This window comes from Solanum verrucosum, unplaced genomic scaffold (assembly GCF_900185275.1).
Source record: "Solanum verrucosum unplaced genomic scaffold, falcon-dt-bn FXZP01000161.1, whole genome shotgun sequence".
In the NCBI taxonomy this organism is placed as follows: domain Eukaryota; kingdom Viridiplantae; phylum Streptophyta; class Magnoliopsida; order Solanales; family Solanaceae; genus Solanum; species Solanum verrucosum.
The window spans coordinates 1,451,798-1,472,939 of NW_026020127.1; the positions used below are offsets into that span (position 1 = coordinate 1,451,798).

A 21,142-nucleotide genomic window follows, 5' to 3' on the forward strand; every position below is an offset into this window, starting at 1 on the left:
ATGCGGACGGAGTAATGCGGGTTAAAAAGTCTTTGCAGGATAAGCCTGAACCCGTCCTGTCCCTCTATCTCTACACTGGCCTTACACATCATTTGTTAGCAAAAATCGTTCCAACACGATTCGTATTCACCTCACATAAGTAGAAAATATTGTTATCAATTCAACGAATATAAGGTGTATTGAACTAGAAACTGAAGATATTGCACAATTTCATAATGTATCAAGGTGAAAAGAAATCATGAATGCAGCATTATCATACATGGCCACTTCAAATAGGTTCATTGTTTTGGCTTAGAATACGATTAATCCAACATGAGCTACATGAGCCTTTTTTTCTCGCCTCATATATGCTCCTGATGTGATTAATCCACTACAAATAGGTACATTGTTTTGGTGTAGTTTATTTTGTTACCACAAATAATATGCTCTTGCAGCTATGATGTGTGGTGTCTTCCTACTATAAAATGTTATTGGCGAGTCCGAAATTTGAACATTATGAGTTCTTCAAAATTCTACTAGAATCCTATTAATTTATTGGTGGAGCCAGAGGCAGAACCCTTTTGCTGATGTAGTAATAAATGTCTATTAGTAAAAGAGTTAGAAATGATGCACAAATATATATTGTATCGAGGTGAAAAGAAACCTTGAACATGACATTGTTCTTACATGGGCTTCTCCGATACAAATGGGTCACTTCAAATAGGTTGATTGTTTCAACTCAGAATACGGTTAATCTAGCATGAGCTACATGATCCTTTTTTTCTCTCCTCGTATATGCTCTTATAGTATATACATCTAGTGAAAATAAGCATTACTACTTCAAAGAGATAAACCAACAACAACATACCCTATATAATTGCAGAAGTGGGAAAGTAGACAACACCATAAGTGGAAAATGGCGATCAATAATAATAATATCGAAGAGTGAGATAGTAATAGTTATAAAATTGATATGGGAGATTAGACAATACCACAAAAACAACATAACCAATGAAATCCCATAAGTGCGAAACTAGACAACATCAGAAGTGGAAAATAGAGATCAATAATTCTTATTTTCTATCTTAAGCTAAGTAATCATCTTACCTTACAAAAATAGAACCAACAAACAAAAGACAAAAAGAAAGCAAAATAGACAATAGAGTCACAAAGAGTGGAATGCTTCCTTTGTCTTTCCTCAATATCATCCCTTCAATTATAGGATAATTCACCACCAAGATGAAAAATGAGAGGAACACTTGACCAAACAAATCACTCAATCTCCCTTCTAGAATTATTTTTCCAATAACTCCCCAAGTGAAGGAAATCATATTCAATATGACTAATGTAACCAAAGGGACAATTAGCATTTTAGATGCTTGAAAATCATAAATTCCCATTTGGTACCTCTTCAATTGTTCATCATCAACAACTTTATTTGTGGGCAAAAAACTTGCTTTTCTAAAGCCATATAACTTCATGATTGCATCCAAAGTTCCATAGAAATAAGCTGTTATAGATTTTATCATCCATACCCTCCATTCATTCCACCATGTTCTCATTGTCCCTCCAGTGTTTACAACATCCCATAAGTATTTCGAAAGTGTTGACAAGAAAAGAAAAGAATATACAAAGAACCATGGACTTGAGACCTGTGAAAATATAATATAGTTACCATCAAAGTTTATCTGGAAGTTTTGATTCAAGTCCTATATATTGATAGTGGAATAAGAATTTTATGCTAGTCATATAAAAGATAACAATAATGAATTTAAGTTCTATAGACTGATGAGTTAATTAAAGCTTCACACATTCTGGTCACTTAATAGATAATTATAGGTAAATCTCTTGATTATAAGCTCTTATTGAAAATGTAATAAGGGCCTGTTTGGATTGGATTTTGGCTTATGACTTAAAAGCCAAAAGCCATAAGTTAGTATTTCTAACTTATGGCTTTTGGCTTATTTTTGTTATTTTGGCTTTAAAATAAGTGCTTATAAGCACTTTTTAATTTTACCCAAACACTTCAAAACGGCTTAAAAGCTATTTTAGCTTAAAAGCACCTAAAATAAGTCAATCCAAACGGGCACTAAAAATGGTACCTAACCTGCTATCACAGGTTAGAATTCGCTGATAGCATAAAAGAAAATCTTAAAATCGTTAGTGTATATCACTTAAATCCAATGGTAATTACTTACTCTATTTTCAGGCCAAACCATATCAATTTCTCATATATCTGTTGGTTTGAACTTTGATGAAAATCGGGTGGAGGTAAGTTTTATCAAAGATGTAAGTTAAACCTTAAAATTGATATTTTCTCTTACCGTAGGGTAAATGGGAATGTCATTTAATAACATCACATATATACTTTTACTTGCTGCAGCACGTAAAATTCACCGACCGTTTAAAATATTTTTACACTATCAGTGTATATAAGTTAAATCTTGATACCTTAGGGTGGTAATGCCATTTAGGAGACAACTGAGGAATGATAGCTAAAAACCAATAGATACATGACACATATACTTTTACTTGTTGCAGCTTGTTAAAATTCACCGACCGTTCAAAATATTTTTGCATTATCAGTGTATATAAGTTCAATCCTCATACCTTAGGGTAAATGGGAATGCCATTTAGGAGACAAAGCTGAGGAATGATAGCTAAAAACCAAGCTGGGAAGCAAAAGAGAGGCTGAGAAGCAAGGTAAGCATAACACATGCGTTCAAGAAGAGGCATTCTTGATTTCAAGCCATAGATGAGGGGACAAAATCTTGAGAAAAGAACTTCAGCTAGTCCAGAATTCCATCTTGTTCCTTGAACTAATGTGTCATTCAAATTTGTTGTACTACTGCCTAAAAATGCTGGCCTTGAAGGGTTATAAAGCACAGATTTCCAGCCTTTGCAATGCATAATGAAACCTGTGAAGTAGTCTTCGACCACTGAATGGTACAGGAATCCTATCTGTATATATAAATGAAGTCGATCAAAGTTAGCGCAAATATGATAGAATGAAGAATTGATAGAGTTATGCTAGAGGTGGCAAATTAAAATCAATCCATTTCTTTAGGTGTAACTCGTTCGCTTTAGTGATGGAGCCAGGATGCTCACTGAGGGAATTCAAAATATAAAGAAGTAAGCATATGAAGAAGGCAAGAGAAATCAAATAATTTTGACCTTATATACACAATGTAATTTTAGGAGATCCTCACCTTATACTATATATACATCAAAAACTATTTTCGACCTTATATTAATAATGTAATTTTACGCTGAAGGGATATAGATAAACCTGGCCTCTAGCTCCGCCTATGGCCCAACTACCCAAGTTAAAAGGAGTTACATTGATTATCATAACTATCATGTTTGTTGATTTGACCCAATGGATTGAACTCGAAATGACCCATCAAATTATTGTGTCAAAATGGTGCAACTCAAACCAATGTATAGAAAATAGAATTTGGAGAATTCGAATTGCATAAATTTGAGAGGACATAAGCTAATAATTTGACAAAATTACATTAGCATTCACATTCTATTTTCAAAAAGCAAAATAAAAAAGTATATAGGAAACATAGGTCATATTGGGGTTGGGCTATGATTCATTATTTAGTCATTTTGACCAAAGAAACTTTGAATCAGTTTGACCTATTTTTCCTCGCTTCAATTTAACTCAATCTGCATACTTGCCACCTTTAAAATATATATAATTGATTTTCAGCATTAATGTGACTGTGGACTTACCTCTTCTCCCCATTGTGACCCCTCCTCATAGGTGCAAGAGGCCAAAAATCTTGTTTCTTGGATCTTATTGTCAGCAAATTCCTTGATGCCAGTGTCATTTTGCTTATCATTAATGCATGCAATAACAGTATTTAGGAATTCATTTGAGGAACCAAAATACTTCTTCAGCTCACTAAGATCCATGTCTGGTTAAAAAGTTAAAAGAATTGCGATTACTACAGAGTATATACGGAATTTTTTTTATTGAAGAGACAAATTTATCTAGAATTATTGGAGAGCATTTTTATAATGGATTTATATCAAGTTATATGCACCATCAATTCATTTTAACCAACTACAGCAGGATGTGTTGCTCAGATTCTCTAAAAATGTTGCCTAAGAATCCGACATGCATCCATTGGCATTTTTGAAGAGTTCGAACAACACAGATAACATGTTATTATTCTATTTTTCACATTACTATATCAGGTTTGTTTGCTATGAAGATTTACATGTTATTGTAAGTCAACTTATTTGATCGCATAAAAAATCCATATACTTTGCCCAAGGGTATAATCTAGTAGTCAATGAAATGAGTTGAGCACCATGAGGTAGAGACAAAACACTACGTGATTTCATCCCATCTGTTCTAATCTTAGTGAACAGAGTTAGCTGATACTTGTTACTCGTGGGAGGTGGCAGGTATCATGTGGAGTAAGTTGCGATGTACACAAGCTGACTCAGATACCATGGTTATCAAAAAAATAAATCATATACTGTCAATATGTGAAACTTACAAATCTTTAATTAATTGAGCAGTACCTTTGTGTATAGCAGTCCCATATAGAGCTTTCCTCTTCATATAGAAGCATGTACCAGATAGCATAGGTCCTATAAGCCCATCCATCCCTGGCCACCTGACCTAAATATATAGTAACAGACCAAATTCTTTGATAGATATTTACAAGAAATTTGCAGAGAATAGTTATCAAGAGATTTCTCTCTAATTACCAACATAACATAAAGAGTTTAATTTATATACATCGTTAGTGAAAGATTCTTTTACACTATTAGGTCATCTAAATGATATCTAGAGGTAAATCTCCTTGAAATGTGAGATGTGTAATTTTGAAAATAAGACAGTTTCATGCTACAACGAAGTTGACTTGATGGTGTAAATTTTTTTGATGGTATATATAACTTAGAGTCAACAATAACATATATAGTGTAATCCCACAATGTGGAGTCTGGGGAGGGTAGAGTATACAATATACACAAACTTAATTCCTACCTCGTAGAGATAGAGGGGGTTTCCAATAGGCCCTCGGCTAAAGTAAAGCATCTCAAAGCAGTTATATATTGATGATCTTAATGTATACACATTATTTTACAACGTCAATGTATAAAATTTAAAACCATATATGATATGAAAAACTTACCACAAAACAATTTCTCATGGCAGAATCATAAATATCATTCTTGCTAATGTTGCGAAATCTTTGAGGGAACTGAACAAATGCAAGTGAGGGAGAGATTTTGGGATCAAGGTGAAAGCACATTGCTTGTCTAGCTGAAGATGGATCATTGGAGTGCATATCACAATCCAACATTAATATGTATGGTGAGTTGCTTATGATTCCAGATACTCTAAGCTGCAAAAATAAATAAATCATATGATTACTCTTGGTCATCAGTGACGGAATCAAGATTTTCATTAAGGGAGTCCAAAATATGAAGAAGTAAACACACAGAAAAGTCAAAGAAGATTCAACATATACTATAGATATAAATAATATTTTAATCATGTATAAACCGTGTAATTTTCCGCCGAAGGAGTTCAATTTTAAACCCCCTTGGCCTTGGCTACGCCCCTATTATTCACATTCAATATTTTTTTTAAGAAAATATACTCACCCTGTTTTATTTTATGAATCTTCACCTAATTGGACACAAGATTAATGAATATAATGAATATTTGTGAAACTTATCATCTTAAACCTGTCATAACACTCAGGGAGTGTCATAAAGGGTAAAGAGAATTATTTAATTAAAACATGCTCAGTGAGTTCTAAAGTTTGAATAGACACAAAGCTTAAGAAAGATCTGATGATTTTTCAAACTTGTGGTATTCAACATTCCACAATATTTGTGTGGCTATTAAAGCTTCTCAAAAAAAATTAAAATTTCCGTAACAATAAGTTTAAGAACATAACTAAGATTTTTGAATCTTATTATCCTAAACATGTCATGCCATTCTGAGAGTGTCATAAGGGGGAACAAAAGAAATTTGGAATTAAAAACTTTTATTTCCTCTATTCCACTTTATGTGACACTATTTTCATTTTAGTTAGTTCCAAAAAATAATTATGTCTTTTTAAATTTGGAAATACCAACTTAAACTTCCCATTTTATGCTTATTGAGAACTTCTTACAGCTACACAAACGTTAAAACATGTTCAAAATCACAAATTTATAAAAAAAAAAATGCTCTTTTGTTAAATTTCGTGTCCAATCAAATAAGTTCACATAAATTAAAACGGGAGGGTACTAATTATAGAAAGGTGATATTGTTTTTTCACAGACTAAAAATACACATAAATAGCTGTTTATAAAAAGGGTGAAAGAAATTATACAAGAACATTGAGTGCTCCAGCTTTGAAATGATGGGGATGAGAAGTATTTTTCTCCCTTGAAACATAAACAAGAGATGATAGTTTAGCTTTGCCATTATTTTTGGCTCCACAACCTCTCTGGCCTATTATCTGCAAGAAAATTTTGAATTAGTCGGAATCCTAATATAGATATTAGACATTGAGTGAAAATCGGATTAGTCAGATATCTTAATATAGGTATCGAATATCGAGTAGAAAAAAAGAAAAATTAAATTGTTGCAGTAGGTGATATGAAAAAAAGGGATAGTTATACATGGCAATTTGGGTCCTCTATGTATTATGCCACGTAGGACTCATGGGTCTATTTATTCAACTTTATACAAGTTCAAGTGTCTACTTGCGCACACCCAAAATTGAAGGTCATGAATATGAAATGAGGTTAAGTTAAAAGATATATTTATGTATTATGCCTATTATATATTATGTCTACATTAAATGTTTGTCTATGATACACAACTATTTATATCAATTTCTCACTAAAACTGTACCTCAATTACAGTATCACGATTTGGGCCAAATTGGACTCCAGTATCCTTTGTCCCTCCATTTTCTTGAGCTTTCTTCAACCGCTCCTTGAACTCCTCGTACTCTTTCTACGTATGAAGATGTTAATTATCAAACACAAATAAAATGTGGGAAACTAAAATCCATAAATTATACAAGTAAAAGATAATAGCTCAACAAACTATGTATAAAATGATCACAAGACCCGGAAGGGTGGCGGAGTTGGTGCTACTGTTACAGTAGTATCCCATAAGAGATGCCAGGGATCGAATCCCCTTGCCAACAACTTCTCGATCGAGCTAGTCACATTGAGCTTACCTAGTATGTTTCATCTTTTGTGTGATTGCACAGGAGTGGTTCACCGCTGTGCGTTTCTCAAGGGTTTCCGCGGAAAACATTTTTTCGTCATACCAAACACACTTCGCTTGTTTCCACGGAAAATGATTTTCTAGAAAATGTCTTTTTGAAAAATAAGTGGATTTTCTACTTATTTTCTAGTGTTTGGTAAGTAAGCAAGAAAATAGTACCCCAAAACATTTTTATGTTATATAGCAAAACATTGTGGAGGCAGAATGGGATGAAGAGTGGGTGTTGGGGGGCGGTGGCGGGGTGGGATGGTCAACGGGTGGGGGGTGGGAGAATTGGATTGGAGAGGAGACAATAAACTTGGAATTTCACTTATGCAACTTGTTTATCATACTTTTATTAGGAAAGTCATTTTTCTTAATTTCCCTTGCAAAAATATTTATTAAATATTTTAACCAATAACACATAGAAAAAGTAAAAAATGTTTTCCTCTATACCAAACACACCTTCACGCCTGTTTTAATTATTATTTAGAACTGATAAGAATTATGCTGCTCGGACTTTTTCAAAAATGTCAATGGGTGCATGTCGAATTCTCCAAAATAGTATATATTTTTAAAGATTCGATACGGATACTATATGATTTTTGAAGAGTCCGAACAACTTAGGATGAGACAAACTAACTGTAAATAGAGTTTTAAAAAATAAAAGTTAAAGCACTACTTTATTAGATTAGTTTGACTCAGATTGAGAAAAGTTAAACTATACATTTTCTGCAGACAAGATGCAGTGAGGAATAATTTATGAGTTGAAAAGATAATATAAATTAAAAAAGTGGCCTCTAGTGTGATGACAAGTTTGAAAAGATTATTAATTGGGTTTGTATGTCGAGGCTCATGTAGAAAAGATTTAACAAATTTAATGTCTTAAAAAATTACTATGATTAATAATAAAAATAAATTAAGAATTAAATAATAAATTATTAGTTTTTATTTTTAAATAAAAATAAATATTTATTTTTAATATAATAAATAAAAATTATAGTAAAACATTCATACTAAGTCCTTGTTTGTTGAGAGGATGCAAAGTTTAAATCGAAATATTAGTGAAAGCCAATGAAAAAGTATAAGAATACTTTTAAATTATATATTATGAAAATTATAATTTCAAAATAATTTTATCCCCGACCAAACCAAAATCGACTACCTGAATGTTGTCTCTTTCTAGCAAATAATCTTTGCCGCCATTAATCTCATCATCAGCTGCTTGAAAAAAAGTTTCAGGGCAAATCCTCTTCACTCCAAATTCCCTGCAAAACGGAATCCACACTTGTCCAAATCTCCACGCTTCACGAACCGCACACAGCGTCGTAACCGAACCGCCATCGTCGGAAAGGTACACTGTTACCTTCTCCGGCGGATAATCAATCGCCATCGCTGATAAAACAGTGTTCATAACTCCCAACGCCGGTTCCTTTATCGGATCGGCCGTACATACAAAAACGTCGATTGCCGGTAGTTCATCGTCCGGCGGCAAGTTTTCCGGGTAGACGGAGCGGGAAACTGGAGAGAATATATGAGCTGAGTCGAGTGTCCTGAGGAAGGAGAGAATTAGCTCGGAAACGAAGATTAGGAACCAATAAGGTAAAAATGAGATTGGAATTTCCTTGAGATTGATTATTAGTCTGTAGTAGAGCATGAAGAGTATTGCTATTGAGTGAATAAAAGTGTGAGTTCTGGTTACTATGGCTGAAAATTTGTCCACTGTGCACTTTTGCAGTGGAGGAAGAGTTTCCATTTTTTTTCTTCAAAATGAAGAAGAAAAGGAGTTAAACAGGGTCTGTGTGAATTTCTTTTTATATAAACTGGTTAGAAAGTTTGTTTTATTATTTGTTGAAAAATGGCATAATAATATTATAAAATATGATGTCCACATGATTTTATTTTTTTTGTCCAAGAATATGAGTTAAAGTATTTTTGACTTACAAGTGAAAGAAATATTACTCATATATGTACTATTCTTGATTCCTTTCACTCTCTCTAAGCATCTTTTGTCATTTAAAATTAGTACTCCATTTTATTTTATAATATATTATAATATATATACAAATACTTAAATTTAGGTTTAATCATGCACTCTAATTTGGAAAGTGTGATGAATGACAATTGAATATTTCAACTTGTTTTCACTGTATTTCAGGGATGCATAATAGTAATGTCATGTATAGATTTTGAAGGTGTTTAGATAATCAATTATATAAGTTGAAATGTTCAAATGATACGTTAAAAATAAGTTGAAATGTCTAGATATACATATTCAAAGTTGAAATGCTTCCTTGTTAGTTGATGATGAATGATAAGTTTGAGTGTCTATTATGCATTAAGCTGGAAAAAAAATTGAAAATTAATTTGGTAATGTTATATTCTATTTCTTTATTATGATAATATTCCTCAATGTTTTAATTTATTTGTTTGAATGGTCGTTCGATCATGCATATCTTTTATTTTTTTCGAAGTTGATCTAAGAAATCTTGTAGGATCATAAAATCTTATATTTGAAAAGTATCAAAATATTATTTTTATTCTTCACTCAAAATCACTAACAAAATTTAAAAACAACTCTAATTTGTATGTATGACCAAATATAACTCTAGTTTGTATGTATAATCAAATATAACTCTAATTTTCAAATAAGTATTATTTTTACTTGAGAAAATGCACAAGTACCCCCCAGTCTATGCCCAAAATCCCTGAAACACACTTAACCTTTACTAAGGTCCTATTATCCCCTTGAACTTATTTTTTAATTAATTTTCTACCCCTTTTCGGCCTACGTGGCACTATCCTTAAAAAAATTGTCAACACACGTTGGACCCACAAGATAGTGCCACGTAGGCCGAAAAGGGGTAGAAAATTATATATAAAATAAGTTCGAGAGGATAATAGGACCTTAGTAAAGGTTAAATGTGTCTCAGGGATTTTGGGTATAGGTTGAGGGTACTTATGCATTTTTCCTTTTTACTTTGAAAATAAAATATGTAATTTTTGAATTCCACAATTTTCATGATCAAACAAACCCTTGGTTACTATCTAGACATTTAAATGGCATTTTCTTCCATTCTGATGTTTTCATCATGTAGCTATTTTTTGTAATCCTTTCGAAACATAACTATATATTGTAAATACAAGTTTATCTTCATTCAAAACTTCTAATTAAGGATCCAACCTTTAATGTTTTTTTTTGCTTTATTTTAACATAACTATATTATTGTCAATACAATACAAATATTTACTATGTCACATAAATTTTTATTTATTCAAGTTTAAATTTAAAACTTGGGAAAAGTCATAAATTCACCCCTAAATTTGTCTCGAAAAGTCAGTTACATGCTTAAACTAATATGGTGACCTATTATACACCTCTGCTACTAAATAGCGAATTTTTTTACCTCCTGAGACGTGTAGTACCACTCTCACAATGGGAGGTGTATCGCACTTACGCCACATCACATGCCATGTCAAATTTTAACTAAAATTCTCCATATCATTGTTTCTTCTTCAATGAACGCCACCATGAAACAACTATCATTGCCGCCTATTACTATCAAATCTATATATTTCACCATGAAAATCAAAATAGTCACCATAAATTTCACAACCTACGATCAAATCCACCATCGAAATCATACTATCACCATTATCTCCACAAAAATTATAAAGATCTACAAGAAAATTTGACACCCATAAACAAACTCATCACCATCAAAAGGTACAAACCTGCCACCAAATATCACTATCACCAACACATTCATCAATATATTTTTTTTTAAAACTTAATCATCAATTTTATCAACCACCAACAAAGCCGAAGAAAAAAATCAAATATAATAAAATTGGTGAAATCGAATAAGCATTAAAATAGGATATGATGGGGGTGGAGGGAGAGGGTTTTGGTGGAGGTATAGTGGGGGTGGATGGAAATTGGGCATGAAAAAAAATTAAAGAAGAAGAAGAAGGAGGTTGCCTGTGAAGAAGAAGAAGAGGCATAGGGTGGGGGTAGGGTGATAGTAGAAAGAATATTTTAATTTTTTTTTATACTTTATTTACTATTAAATGCGCTTTCCTTTTTTTTATTTTTTGCCACGTCAGTTTTAGGGGATAAAAAAATTCATTTTTAAATAGTAAAGGTGTGTAATAGATCGTCATGATAGTTTAAGTGAGTAACTTTTCAAGATAAGTTCAAGGGTGAATTTATGTCTTTTCCCTTTAAAACTTTTAATTAAGAATCTTATCTTCAGTGTTTTTTTTTGTGCTTTATTAAATAAAATAGAAATAAAGACCACATACTATATTATCTTATTTTCTTTTCTAAGAAAAACTCTATTTGTGTGTTATTCCTACTCTTTTTTTTGTTTTTGTTTTTCTCCCTATTTTGAGAGGAATAAGTACTTCACCTAATGAAGAAAGCGACACTTCGATAGATAAGAGGAACACATTACGACTTACGTATATATTTGGTCCACTTTTGAATGCGCTGAATGAAAGTGACAATTAATTTGAATTTTTTAGGTATATCTCACCTCATGTGCGTAGATGCTTACGTAGTGTAATCGTAATTGCATATTCAACATAATATTTGGAGTTATATGCCTTCCAAAAGCCTACAAAGTAGAATTGTCCAACAAACTTATGAATTTGTCCCTTTATTTAGAAAAAATATGTGTATTTGAATTAAAATAGAGATGCTGATGAAAGTTCTTATATGTTGAATCAAATAGATGAAACATTGATAATATCTCTTTCGAAATTGATTAGTTATCCCTTTGTTAAAGTTGATGATGGAGTTCAAGAAATACCTTCTCGAACATATTAGATCAACTTACAAATGTAAAATTTTGTACAATTTTTTTTTATTTTTAAAATTATCCTTGGCAAAAGTTATTCTAGGTAAGTTTGTACAAGTTATACAAAAATTAATTTTAATGATGAGAGATTATACCTTTCTATTTATTTTTTTTAAATAATGTGTAAAATAATATGATAATTTTTTTTTTGAGAAGTACTTTTCATTGCTTCTAATATCTTCGAAGAAAAGTTAGGAATCTCAAGAGATTATATCTTTTTATTTATGTTTTCTTAAATAATGTGCAAAATAATATTATAAATATTTTTTGAAAAGTACTTTTCATTGCTTCTTGATATCTTCGAAGAAAAGTTACTTGAGGACCAAGTTAGATTTTCCTTATAAATAAAGAATTTTGTGAAACCTTGAACATCTCAAGAGGTACTATATACTCCTATAGTCCTATTTCGTATAGCTTCGTAACAATCATGAATTTGTAAAACTTACTAGATATATTTTAAAATTTATCCTTTAAATCTTTTTGTATCGGCATCCACCATAATTTCACACTTACAATCAATAAACCTATAACAATAAATTTTAGTAAGGCTTAAATTAAAATCTGCATAACATTCTAACCTACTCAGACCCTATTTATAAGATTTGTTGGTTAAAATTAAAATTATTAGATAACTTGACTTGTTCGTGTGTTTATTCTTTACTTATCAAATCTCCTCGATGATAATCCTGTGTCGAAGAATAAAAAAAGGGAGTCCAAATTTCTTGTAGACCAATATTGTTATCAATCACAGGTCTTCAAATGAAACACATCCAGTATTACCATCTCCACTTCAAACTTCTCTATACAAGCTTTCTTTTTTAACAAAATGTTGCAGTAAGCAGTTGAGCCAATTGAACTTGGATACTTTTGTCGATGCATATTGTCGACTCATCAACGCTCGGAAATCTCAACAAAAGCATATGTACATGCTCTTCGGAGCATCTCTAAAGCATACCCGAGTGAAGCCAGAACATTGGTTTAAGTGTTGCTAGCATGGCACTAGCCTTTGCATCATCGCAACGAGACTTAAAACCTTAACATGGGATGCATTCAAATTTCATTCCAACCAGCTTCCTAAACTATGGAAGGTGTGTAAAACCTGCACCGGACGAGCAATAAGAGTAGAAGCTTTATACCTCATTTCTCAAGAGCCACCAGATGACATTTTGATATTTTGAAACCATCCATCATTTATTTCCGAATGATGCATGATGTTCCACGAACTTCCATGAAGGTCTGGCAACATTAGACATGGGCTTTCCTAACTCGAGTAGTCCCTTCAGCCATTTAATTTTGTTCACAAGTTCCTCCAAATCCAATATCGCTGCCTCTGTCGTGTCAGAACCAGTTGAATGTAACTGAACTCCATCACTGGTTCTGAACTTCTTCAAAGGACAACTCGAATAGCTAAAGTTTTCAGTTGGCCCAGCGGCGGTTTTTGCTAGATCAACTCCAGTACGTGAACCAGAACCTTTATCTGACAAAATGGATTCCTTTGTCGATTCATCTCCAGTATGGGAACTAGAGCAAATGTCTGACCGCCTCACTTTCTTCGATGTGTTCACAGCCGCTTCCTTTGGAAGATCTATGATCGGGGGTCGTTCTGCTAACTCTGTAGTTTTAAAATCCCTCTTTTCATCCGAGGCTGGTGACAAGTTTGCAGATGAATGAGTAGAGAAAGAGAGATCTGATGAATATCCAGTTCTCCCTTCACTCATAGAATGTAACGCTGCAATGAACATGATGAGCATGTCAAATATAAAAATGCAGGATTTTCTTTACAGAAATGATTCTCTTTCTACAAAGAAAAGAGAGACTTGAGAATTAGTTGAAATGCACTACAGTTGTGATTCAGTGGCACTTATACAGGCAAAAGATCACGCTAAAAAGCACCTTATATCAATGATACAGCCGTATCACACAAAAAAGGGATAGTTTGGTGCACTAAGCTCCTACTATGCACAGGGTCCTAGGAAGGGATGGACCTCAAGGATCTTTTGTATGCAGCCCTACCTACATTTTTGCAAGAGGTTGTTTCCACAACTCAAACCCGTGACCTCCTGGTCACATGGCAACAAACCAGATACGCCAAGGCTCCCCTTCACTAGGAAAAACACATAAAGCAAACAAATGCGCATTTCACTTCTTTATTTTGACACAACCATGCAGAAAGTTTCAAAGTAGAATACAAGAGTGGGATGCAAAGGTCGTTGATGCCTTTCACCTTCATTGAAAACACAGGACTTCAAGAAGCTGCTAAAATGGCTTCACAAATGTTTAACCCTCTAAGGAGCTAAAGGAAATTCGTAGTGTTCTTTTAGCCATTTCATTCCCTTGATTCCACCGAAAAATAAGGCACTTATTCAACTATATTTAAACTATGGATAGCAACTAGCATCCCTTTAGAGCATCTCAATTAAGTTCTATCAGAGCAACCACACAATACATATTGAAGTTGTCCCAAAAATCTCAACAGTTTTATGAAGTACGGCTTCTCCACATAAGCATCCTTGATGGAAACCTGTTCATGCACATACTCTACAAGATTTATGTATTTAACAAAATATTTTCATGTCTTTTGATACAAAAATCAAGTTTTGTGAACAACCAATGGAAGGACATTATAGTTACCCTGGTTGACAGGTTGAATTAGTTGAGCACATCGACGTACACCATCCTGCAATTGTCGTGAAACAAATTATAGGCAGAAAGAACCATCAAAAGAGGGCAGCTACACCAGAATAAAATTCAAGTAGCAAATTTCCAACACTAGACCTGATGGTTAAGATGCATTGACCTTATTCAGAGAAAAGCTCCTTTGAGGTAAGAGATGCAATTATCAAAAATTGCAATACAAAGACTTGCATCTTCACTTTTTGGTTTCATTTTATAGATGCTATTGTGGGATTTTCCTTGGGAGGAGGGTGCTGGCTAGTATATAAGATAAAAAAATCTGCAGAAGTACCACAGAGAAGCCGGAGACGACACGGAAGGAGAAAGAGGAGACAGAAGGATGAAACGTGTGATGAGGAAGAACTGAGAAATCCCCAAGGTTTCGGCACGGTTCGAATCTCAGTAGATAATGGGTCACCCCCTACCCTTCTGCATATTAATACCAAGCTTTTGCTGGTGCCAGACTTAGAAACACGATGTGCCTAACCCATACATCATGCACCACATCCTTACCAGTAGACCGACAGTGGGGGCCGAATTTTAAGGATTATGTCTACCATATTATATTATTTTGTAGGGAAAAAGAAACATAATAAAAGAAAAACATATGAAAATGAGCAAAGGTAAGAACCTGGGATGTAGGCACAGTCCAACCAAAATCTGGAGACCATTCCAAGGATGGGCGCAAATCCTTGAAAGAAACTTCATAAAGTGCACCTTCACCCACAGGAGGTGGTGTCAATGCCAACTATGAAGACAAAAACACAAGAGTAGAATATTATTGAAAATGAAGTCCTTCGACTAACTAAGAAAGAACACAGTCTAGACATTATGCCTAAAGATACATCTATGATTACACATACTGATTATATTTGAACTGATATTGAAGAGCTGGTCCTCATCAAGTAATCCTTCTTTTACTACCAAAAAGGCATAGTTTCCTTTTTTACATTTTCAGTTTTAGGTATCGAGTGTTTGCTAAAACTTCATGTTCAAAATAAAATCTAACAGATGACAGCAGCCGAACAGGTAACCAGCCAGTTAATACGGAATGTAAAAGAAATTATTACCTCAGCTTCATTGTTGCCAAGTAACTTTGTCAGATGTCCAGACCAATAACAGCCATTAGCCCACCAATCAACCAAATCACCCGCCTGCCAATTACCATCAACAACTACTGTAGCTTCAGAAATTGAACTGACATCTGATACTTCATTTTTAAGCTTGAATAAAGGATACTGCGGCCGCAGCATTAGTTGTGTTTTCTCCTTCAACTTCCCAACATTATATGGGGGATTTTGATACAGCTTGGTCCAAGTCAGTTCTGTAACAGCAAGGATTGAAACAATTAACATGCATTGGTAGATACAAATATCGCAAGAGTCTTGTCTGAAAACACATCTCTTTTTTTATCAGTCTTAAGTCAGAATTTCATTGATAATACATCCAGTAGATGCTGGAGATTACATCAGTGGGCAAAAAATGAGTTAAGCTTTTCCGGTGAACCTTCCTGTATGCATTCTAAGGAGCTAACAAAGTCGAAATATTCATTGAAACTATTTACAGTGTCAAGTTCACTATGACATAAACGGTTCACAAGGCATTTAGTTTTCAGCTGAAAATACGTAATTCTCTATTTACTAAACGAGAAAGTATCTAACAGTGTAAAAGATGAAATATTCCATTCTCAGTTTAGCTCTCATCCGTCTATACCATTATTCCTATTTTGGACAAGCTTAACATATTGAACTTGACCACACAATAGCATTAAAGAAATGAAGCAGGGCTAGGTCTGGATTTCTATATTTTTTTTTTGTATTATCATGCACAGGCATAATCAAGATACTGAACTGCTTAAATGCTGAAATCAACACATCAGAGAACATACTTTCATCTGGATAATCGAAGTATTCCAACAGGGCATACCAATGTCCTTTTCTGCAGTTAATCTTCTGTATCTGATACATTAGGAAAGAAATAGTAAATGCATTGTACTCTACTTCTTTATCAGTAAATGACTTTCCTCATCAAAACATACAAGTAACCTCAACAAGACCTGGAGAACTGACAATACACGGATTGCAAACAACAGTCAGGTTTTGGTTCCAAATGTAATTACAGCAATAGTGACTTTCGATAAATAGAGCACTATGTAAAAGTTTAATGTAACAGTAAACAAAAGTTTTACCACCTAGAATGCAACTAGAGAGTTGTAAAGAATAAGTTAGAAATATAAATAAAACGGTTGTGAATGTGAAAAGACATGCGATTACATATTTATACAATTGTCTTATTAACATGATTAATAATCCAAGTAAAAATAGAACAACAATCCTAATCAATAAAGTATAAACTGCCTAATATAGTTCATGCAAAATACATATTTTTCTAATTACAACTTCCTTAATTATACAGATGTCTAGTCCTAATCTCAGGTACATTATTCTGTTCAAATAGTTAAGGTCCATAAATGATGCTACCCAACCCTCCCAAAAAAAATACCCACTATGGCCTGGAATGTTCAAAAACTATGCTCCAATTTTGCCACATTACATCTTGCAATTGGACCTCAATGTGCAACAACAATACATCCAATGTAATCCCACAAATGAGGTTTGGGAAAGGTAGAGTATAAGCAGACCTTACCCCCTACCTTGCAAAGGCAGAGAGGTTGTTTCTTGTAGACACGTCGCTCAAAGAGGATGAAAAAGAGGTAGTAGTAGCAAACATAAATAACTATGAGTTAAATGTGATAGATAATCCAAGCTAAGGAAAATACATGTAATAATAGAAATCCAAGAAAAAGATACAAGACTAATAGTAATACTCCGAGAATAGAAAAGAAACATCTTCAACTACCTATTAATCTTCTACCCTTATTCTCGACATACACACCCTCTGATCAAGGGACATGTCCTCATTTTGAGCTAAAATTGTGTCATTGACGTCTTGCCTAATCCCCTAACCTCAATGCTTCTTCGCCTAATCTCTTCACATTCTCAAGCCCACTATAGTCAACCTCTAACATCTACTCTTCACATGTCACTTCCCACATCTTGACCTCCATAAGGTCACTTCCACCTCGTCTCAAATATCATTATTCCTAATCTTATCTCTCCTAACATATCCGCACATCCATCTCAACATCTTCATCTCTACCACTCTCGTCTTCTGCACATGGGAGTTTTTGATTGGCTAACAATCTATCTCATAAAACATCGATCTAGTTGCTTTGTAGAACTTACCTTCAAGTCTTGGCAATACATTCTTATCACACATAACACTAGATGCATGCCTCAATTTCATTAATGTGACACCTCATTAATCTCCCCATTATCTTGGATTACTAACCCAATTACTTGAGCCTCACAATCACGTCCGCTTCATAAGTCACATCACTAAACTCACACTCCAAGCATTTAGTTTTGGTCTTGTTCAGCTAGAAACCCTTACTCCAATGTATGTCTCCAAATTTTCAACCTTCTGATAACTCTATCTCACATCTCGTCAAGCAATACTCGAATGCATTGTCTCCAAATTTTCAACCTTGTGATAACTCTATCTCACATCTCGTAAAGCAATATGTCATCTACAAATAACATGCACCATGACATCTCATGTAAACTTAAGTATTTCCATTGCTAATGCAAGTAAAACTGAGCTAAGAGTGGATCCCTAATGCAACCTCATCTTCCATACTCTTACCCAAGTCTCAGCATCATCATGCATATTCTTAATCATCTAAGTGTAAGTTAGGGGAACACCTCTAAACACCAATTATCTCCAAAGAACCTCCCTTAAGATTATGTTGAATGCTTTCTCCAACACTATCTGCAAGTCTCTCTTCCTTTCCCTATGCTGCTCCACCGACCTTCTTACAAGGTGAATGAATTTGTAGTCAATACACAAGGCATGAACACAAAGTGATTCTAAAAAATAGACAATCTTCTACACCTTTGCTTCCACTGCTCTCTCCCAAACTTTTATAGTGTGGCTAAACAATTTGATGCCCCAATAGTTATTACAGAAGGAAATCTTCATCCTTTATTCTTTAGGCATTACAATGTCGTAAAAAATGACATTAAACATCCTACTAAATCACCCCAAACCTACTTTGCTTGCATCCTTCCACATATCCATCGAGATTCCCACCTCTTTTCCCTTGTTCATGTAAGGCATAACTCAATCCACCTCCTCAACCTTAACCTGCCTAAAATACTCAATCTCAATGACTCATTGGGTGCTTCAAATTATCCAATACAATGCTCTTTTTTATTTTCCCTTTGTCATTCAAAAATTTATGGATGTATATGTCATCGACTTAATATACACCTTATTCGCCAGTACTCGCCTTGTCTTTAATGCACCTCACTTGATCCAAGTCATGCGCCTTCCTCTCTCATCTTAACATGTAAAGCTTTACTCAATCTCAATGACTCATTGGGTGCTTCAAATTATCCAATACAATGTTCTTTTTTATTTTCCCTTCGTCATTCAAAAATTTATGGATGTATATATGTCATCAACGTCTAATATACACCTTATTCGCCAATACTCGCCTTGTCTTTAATGCACCTCACTTGATCCAAGTCATGCGCCTTCCTCTCTCATCTTAACATGTAAAGCTTTATATCCCCTTTATATCCACAAGTTCTTACCAATATCCAAAAGTTCTTACAAATATCCAAATGTTGTAGTATTTACTGTTGTAACTACTAGCTTTGCCTCCTTTAACTTCTTATACCACCCTTATCCATCCTTTAGTCATCCTTGTCATTGCTCTCATCTAGCTTCATATACGTTGTTTTTGAACTTCCATTATTCCTTGGACCTCTTCATTCCACCACCAATCCACTATGTCTACCAAAGTAACCCTTTGAGACCCTTAGCACCTCTCTAGTCATAGACTGCATACTACTTGTGTCCACTTCTGTAGTCCCCTATAGCCAGCAACTTCAACTTTTCCCAAATGTCCAAACATTGCAATCTATATTGTTGTAACAACTAACTTTGCCTCCTTCAACTTCTTATACCACACTTATCCATCCTTTAGTCATCCTCGTCATTGCTCTCCTCTAGCTTCATATACTTTGATTTTTGGACTTCCACTTCTCCTTGGACCTTTTCATTCCACCACCAATCCACTATGTCCACCAAAGTAACCCTTTGAGACCCCTAGCACCTCTCTAATTTCTTCCCTAATACAAGTCAATGTCGTGAACCACATAATACTTGCGTCCACTACTCTAGTCCTTTATAGCCAACGATTCCAACTTCTCCCAACTTCTAAGCATTGTCCTCGGTCAAGGCTCCCAACTTGATCTTAGGTTGAACATACACAACCCCCTATCTCAACTTCCTCTTAATCTTCCAACTCCATCACCAAGAGCTTATGTTGGATCGTGAGATTAAAGTAAAAGAGGATCAAGATAACACAAAAGTTATAAGGTACGGGAATTTAACAGAAACCTCATACATTTGGAAGCTAATTACATCCTATCTCGAAAGTTTCCCCAATTACAAAAATCCTAAATTTTTCATCTCCTTGGCTATCCAATACATTGCAAATGATAAATTACTTATTGAGAGGGATGTATCTGAGGGGGATAAAAATATATCTGAGAGGAAATTGATGTCTCCAAGGGTGATAGGAATATATCCGAGAAAGGATAAAGATGTAACCAAGACACGTTGGGGATGTATTCAAGAGGGGAAAGAAATGTATTTGAGAGGAGATTTTTCTTATTTTTTTAATGGTAAAATTTTTAGTGATTATGATATCTTAAGTTGTGTATTTATGTAATTTTTCCACAAGATAACCATAATCCTTTTCAACAAAAATTAAAAACTAACAAAAATATTTTACAAATGCATGATTACCTATCCAACATGCACACATTGAACTACCACGAGTTAGCAAGCACCAACCTCACACTAGAATTGAACTTTTCATTTCGTACCTTACATCGAAACCACGCCCCACAAAATCCATTCTCAAAAGATTGTGCTTCAGCGGATTGCCCAACTTTGAAAGGCAATTGATCCTCCTTCCCCATGATATCTGCACTAGATAGAACCTATATTAAGGCTATCTTGCTTCTTAGGAGTATTTTTCATGTACAACCTAAGGCGGTAATTGGGTGTTTGGCCCTAAAAACAAAAATAGATCACTTTATTTGAAATTATCAAAACTAAAGTTAAAATTGTGTTTGGTCATATTTTTTACAAATATATTTAGAATTTGAATGTACCTTTTCTAAATATGATGTATATAAAAAATCACTCAACTTGTCTAATTTACCTTACACATACTTAAATTTACTCTAAAAGAGTAATCTCTCAAAATAAATAGTCATATGATGGCATAGATTAGATCTCACATATA

At 33.9% G+C, this 21,142-nt stretch overlaps 2 protein-coding genes across 2 annotated transcripts; both read right to left on the reverse strand.

Annotated features, from left to right (window-relative positions):
• Positions 1 to 1,029: 1,029 nt before the first annotated feature.
• LOC125825948 (cellulose synthase-like protein G2) lies at positions 1,030 to 9,030 on the reverse strand. Its single transcript, XM_049505236.1, has 8 exons — positions 8,388 to 9,030; positions 6,860 to 6,964; positions 6,333 to 6,461; positions 5,139 to 5,351; positions 4,522 to 4,621; positions 3,721 to 3,905; positions 2,590 to 2,940; positions 1,030 to 1,631 (listed from the first exon to the last, which is right to left on the reverse strand). Exons 1-8 carry the CDS (start codon positions 8,976 to 8,978, stop codon positions 1,083 to 1,085), a joined length of 2,223 nt encoding a protein of 740 aa, XP_049361193.1. The 5' UTR covers positions 8,979 to 9,030; the 3' UTR covers positions 1,030 to 1,082.
• A 3,795-nt stretch (positions 9,031 to 12,825) lies between these two features.
• LOC125825956 (uncharacterized) lies at positions 12,826 to 20,928 on the reverse strand. Its single transcript, XM_049505245.1, has 6 exons — positions 20,718 to 20,928; positions 16,646 to 16,715; positions 15,828 to 16,081; positions 15,389 to 15,505; positions 14,716 to 14,761; positions 12,826 to 13,813 (listed from the first exon to the last, which is right to left on the reverse strand). The coding sequence occupies exons 1-6, from the start codon at positions 20,811 to 20,813 to the stop codon at positions 13,272 to 13,274; spliced, it is 1,125 nt and encodes a 374-aa protein (XP_049361202.1). The 5' UTR covers positions 20,814 to 20,928; the 3' UTR covers positions 12,826 to 13,271.
• Positions 20,929 to 21,142: the final 214 nt, after the last annotated feature.

Excerpts from the sequence above, each read along its gene's own strand:
- LOC125825948 (XM_049505236.1), bottom strand. The coding sequence starts at position 8,978 with ATGGAAACTCTTCCTCCACTGCAAAAGTGCACAGTGGACAAATTTTCA. Across the intron at positions 6,965-8,387 it reads TAGAAAGAGACAACATTCAG|AAAGAGTACGAGGAGTTCAA; the intron begins GTAGTCGATTTT and ends CTTCATACGTAG. Across the intron at positions 3,906-4,521 it reads TGGGACTGCTATACACAAAG|ACATGGATCTTAGTGAGCTG; the intron begins GTACTGCTCAAT and ends CTTTTTAACCAG.
- LOC125825956 (XM_049505245.1), bottom strand. The coding sequence starts at position 20,813 with ATGGGGAAGGAGGATCAATTGCCTTTCAAAGTTGGGCAATCCGCTGAA. Across the intron at positions 14,762-15,388 it reads GGACTGTGCCTACATCCCAG|GATGGTGTACGTCGATGTGC; the intron begins GTTCTTACCTTT and ends CGACAATTGCAG. Across the intron at positions 13,814-14,715 it reads AATTCAACCTGTCAACCAGG|CGTTACATTCTATGAGTGAA; the intron begins GTAACTATAATG and ends TGTTCATTGCAG.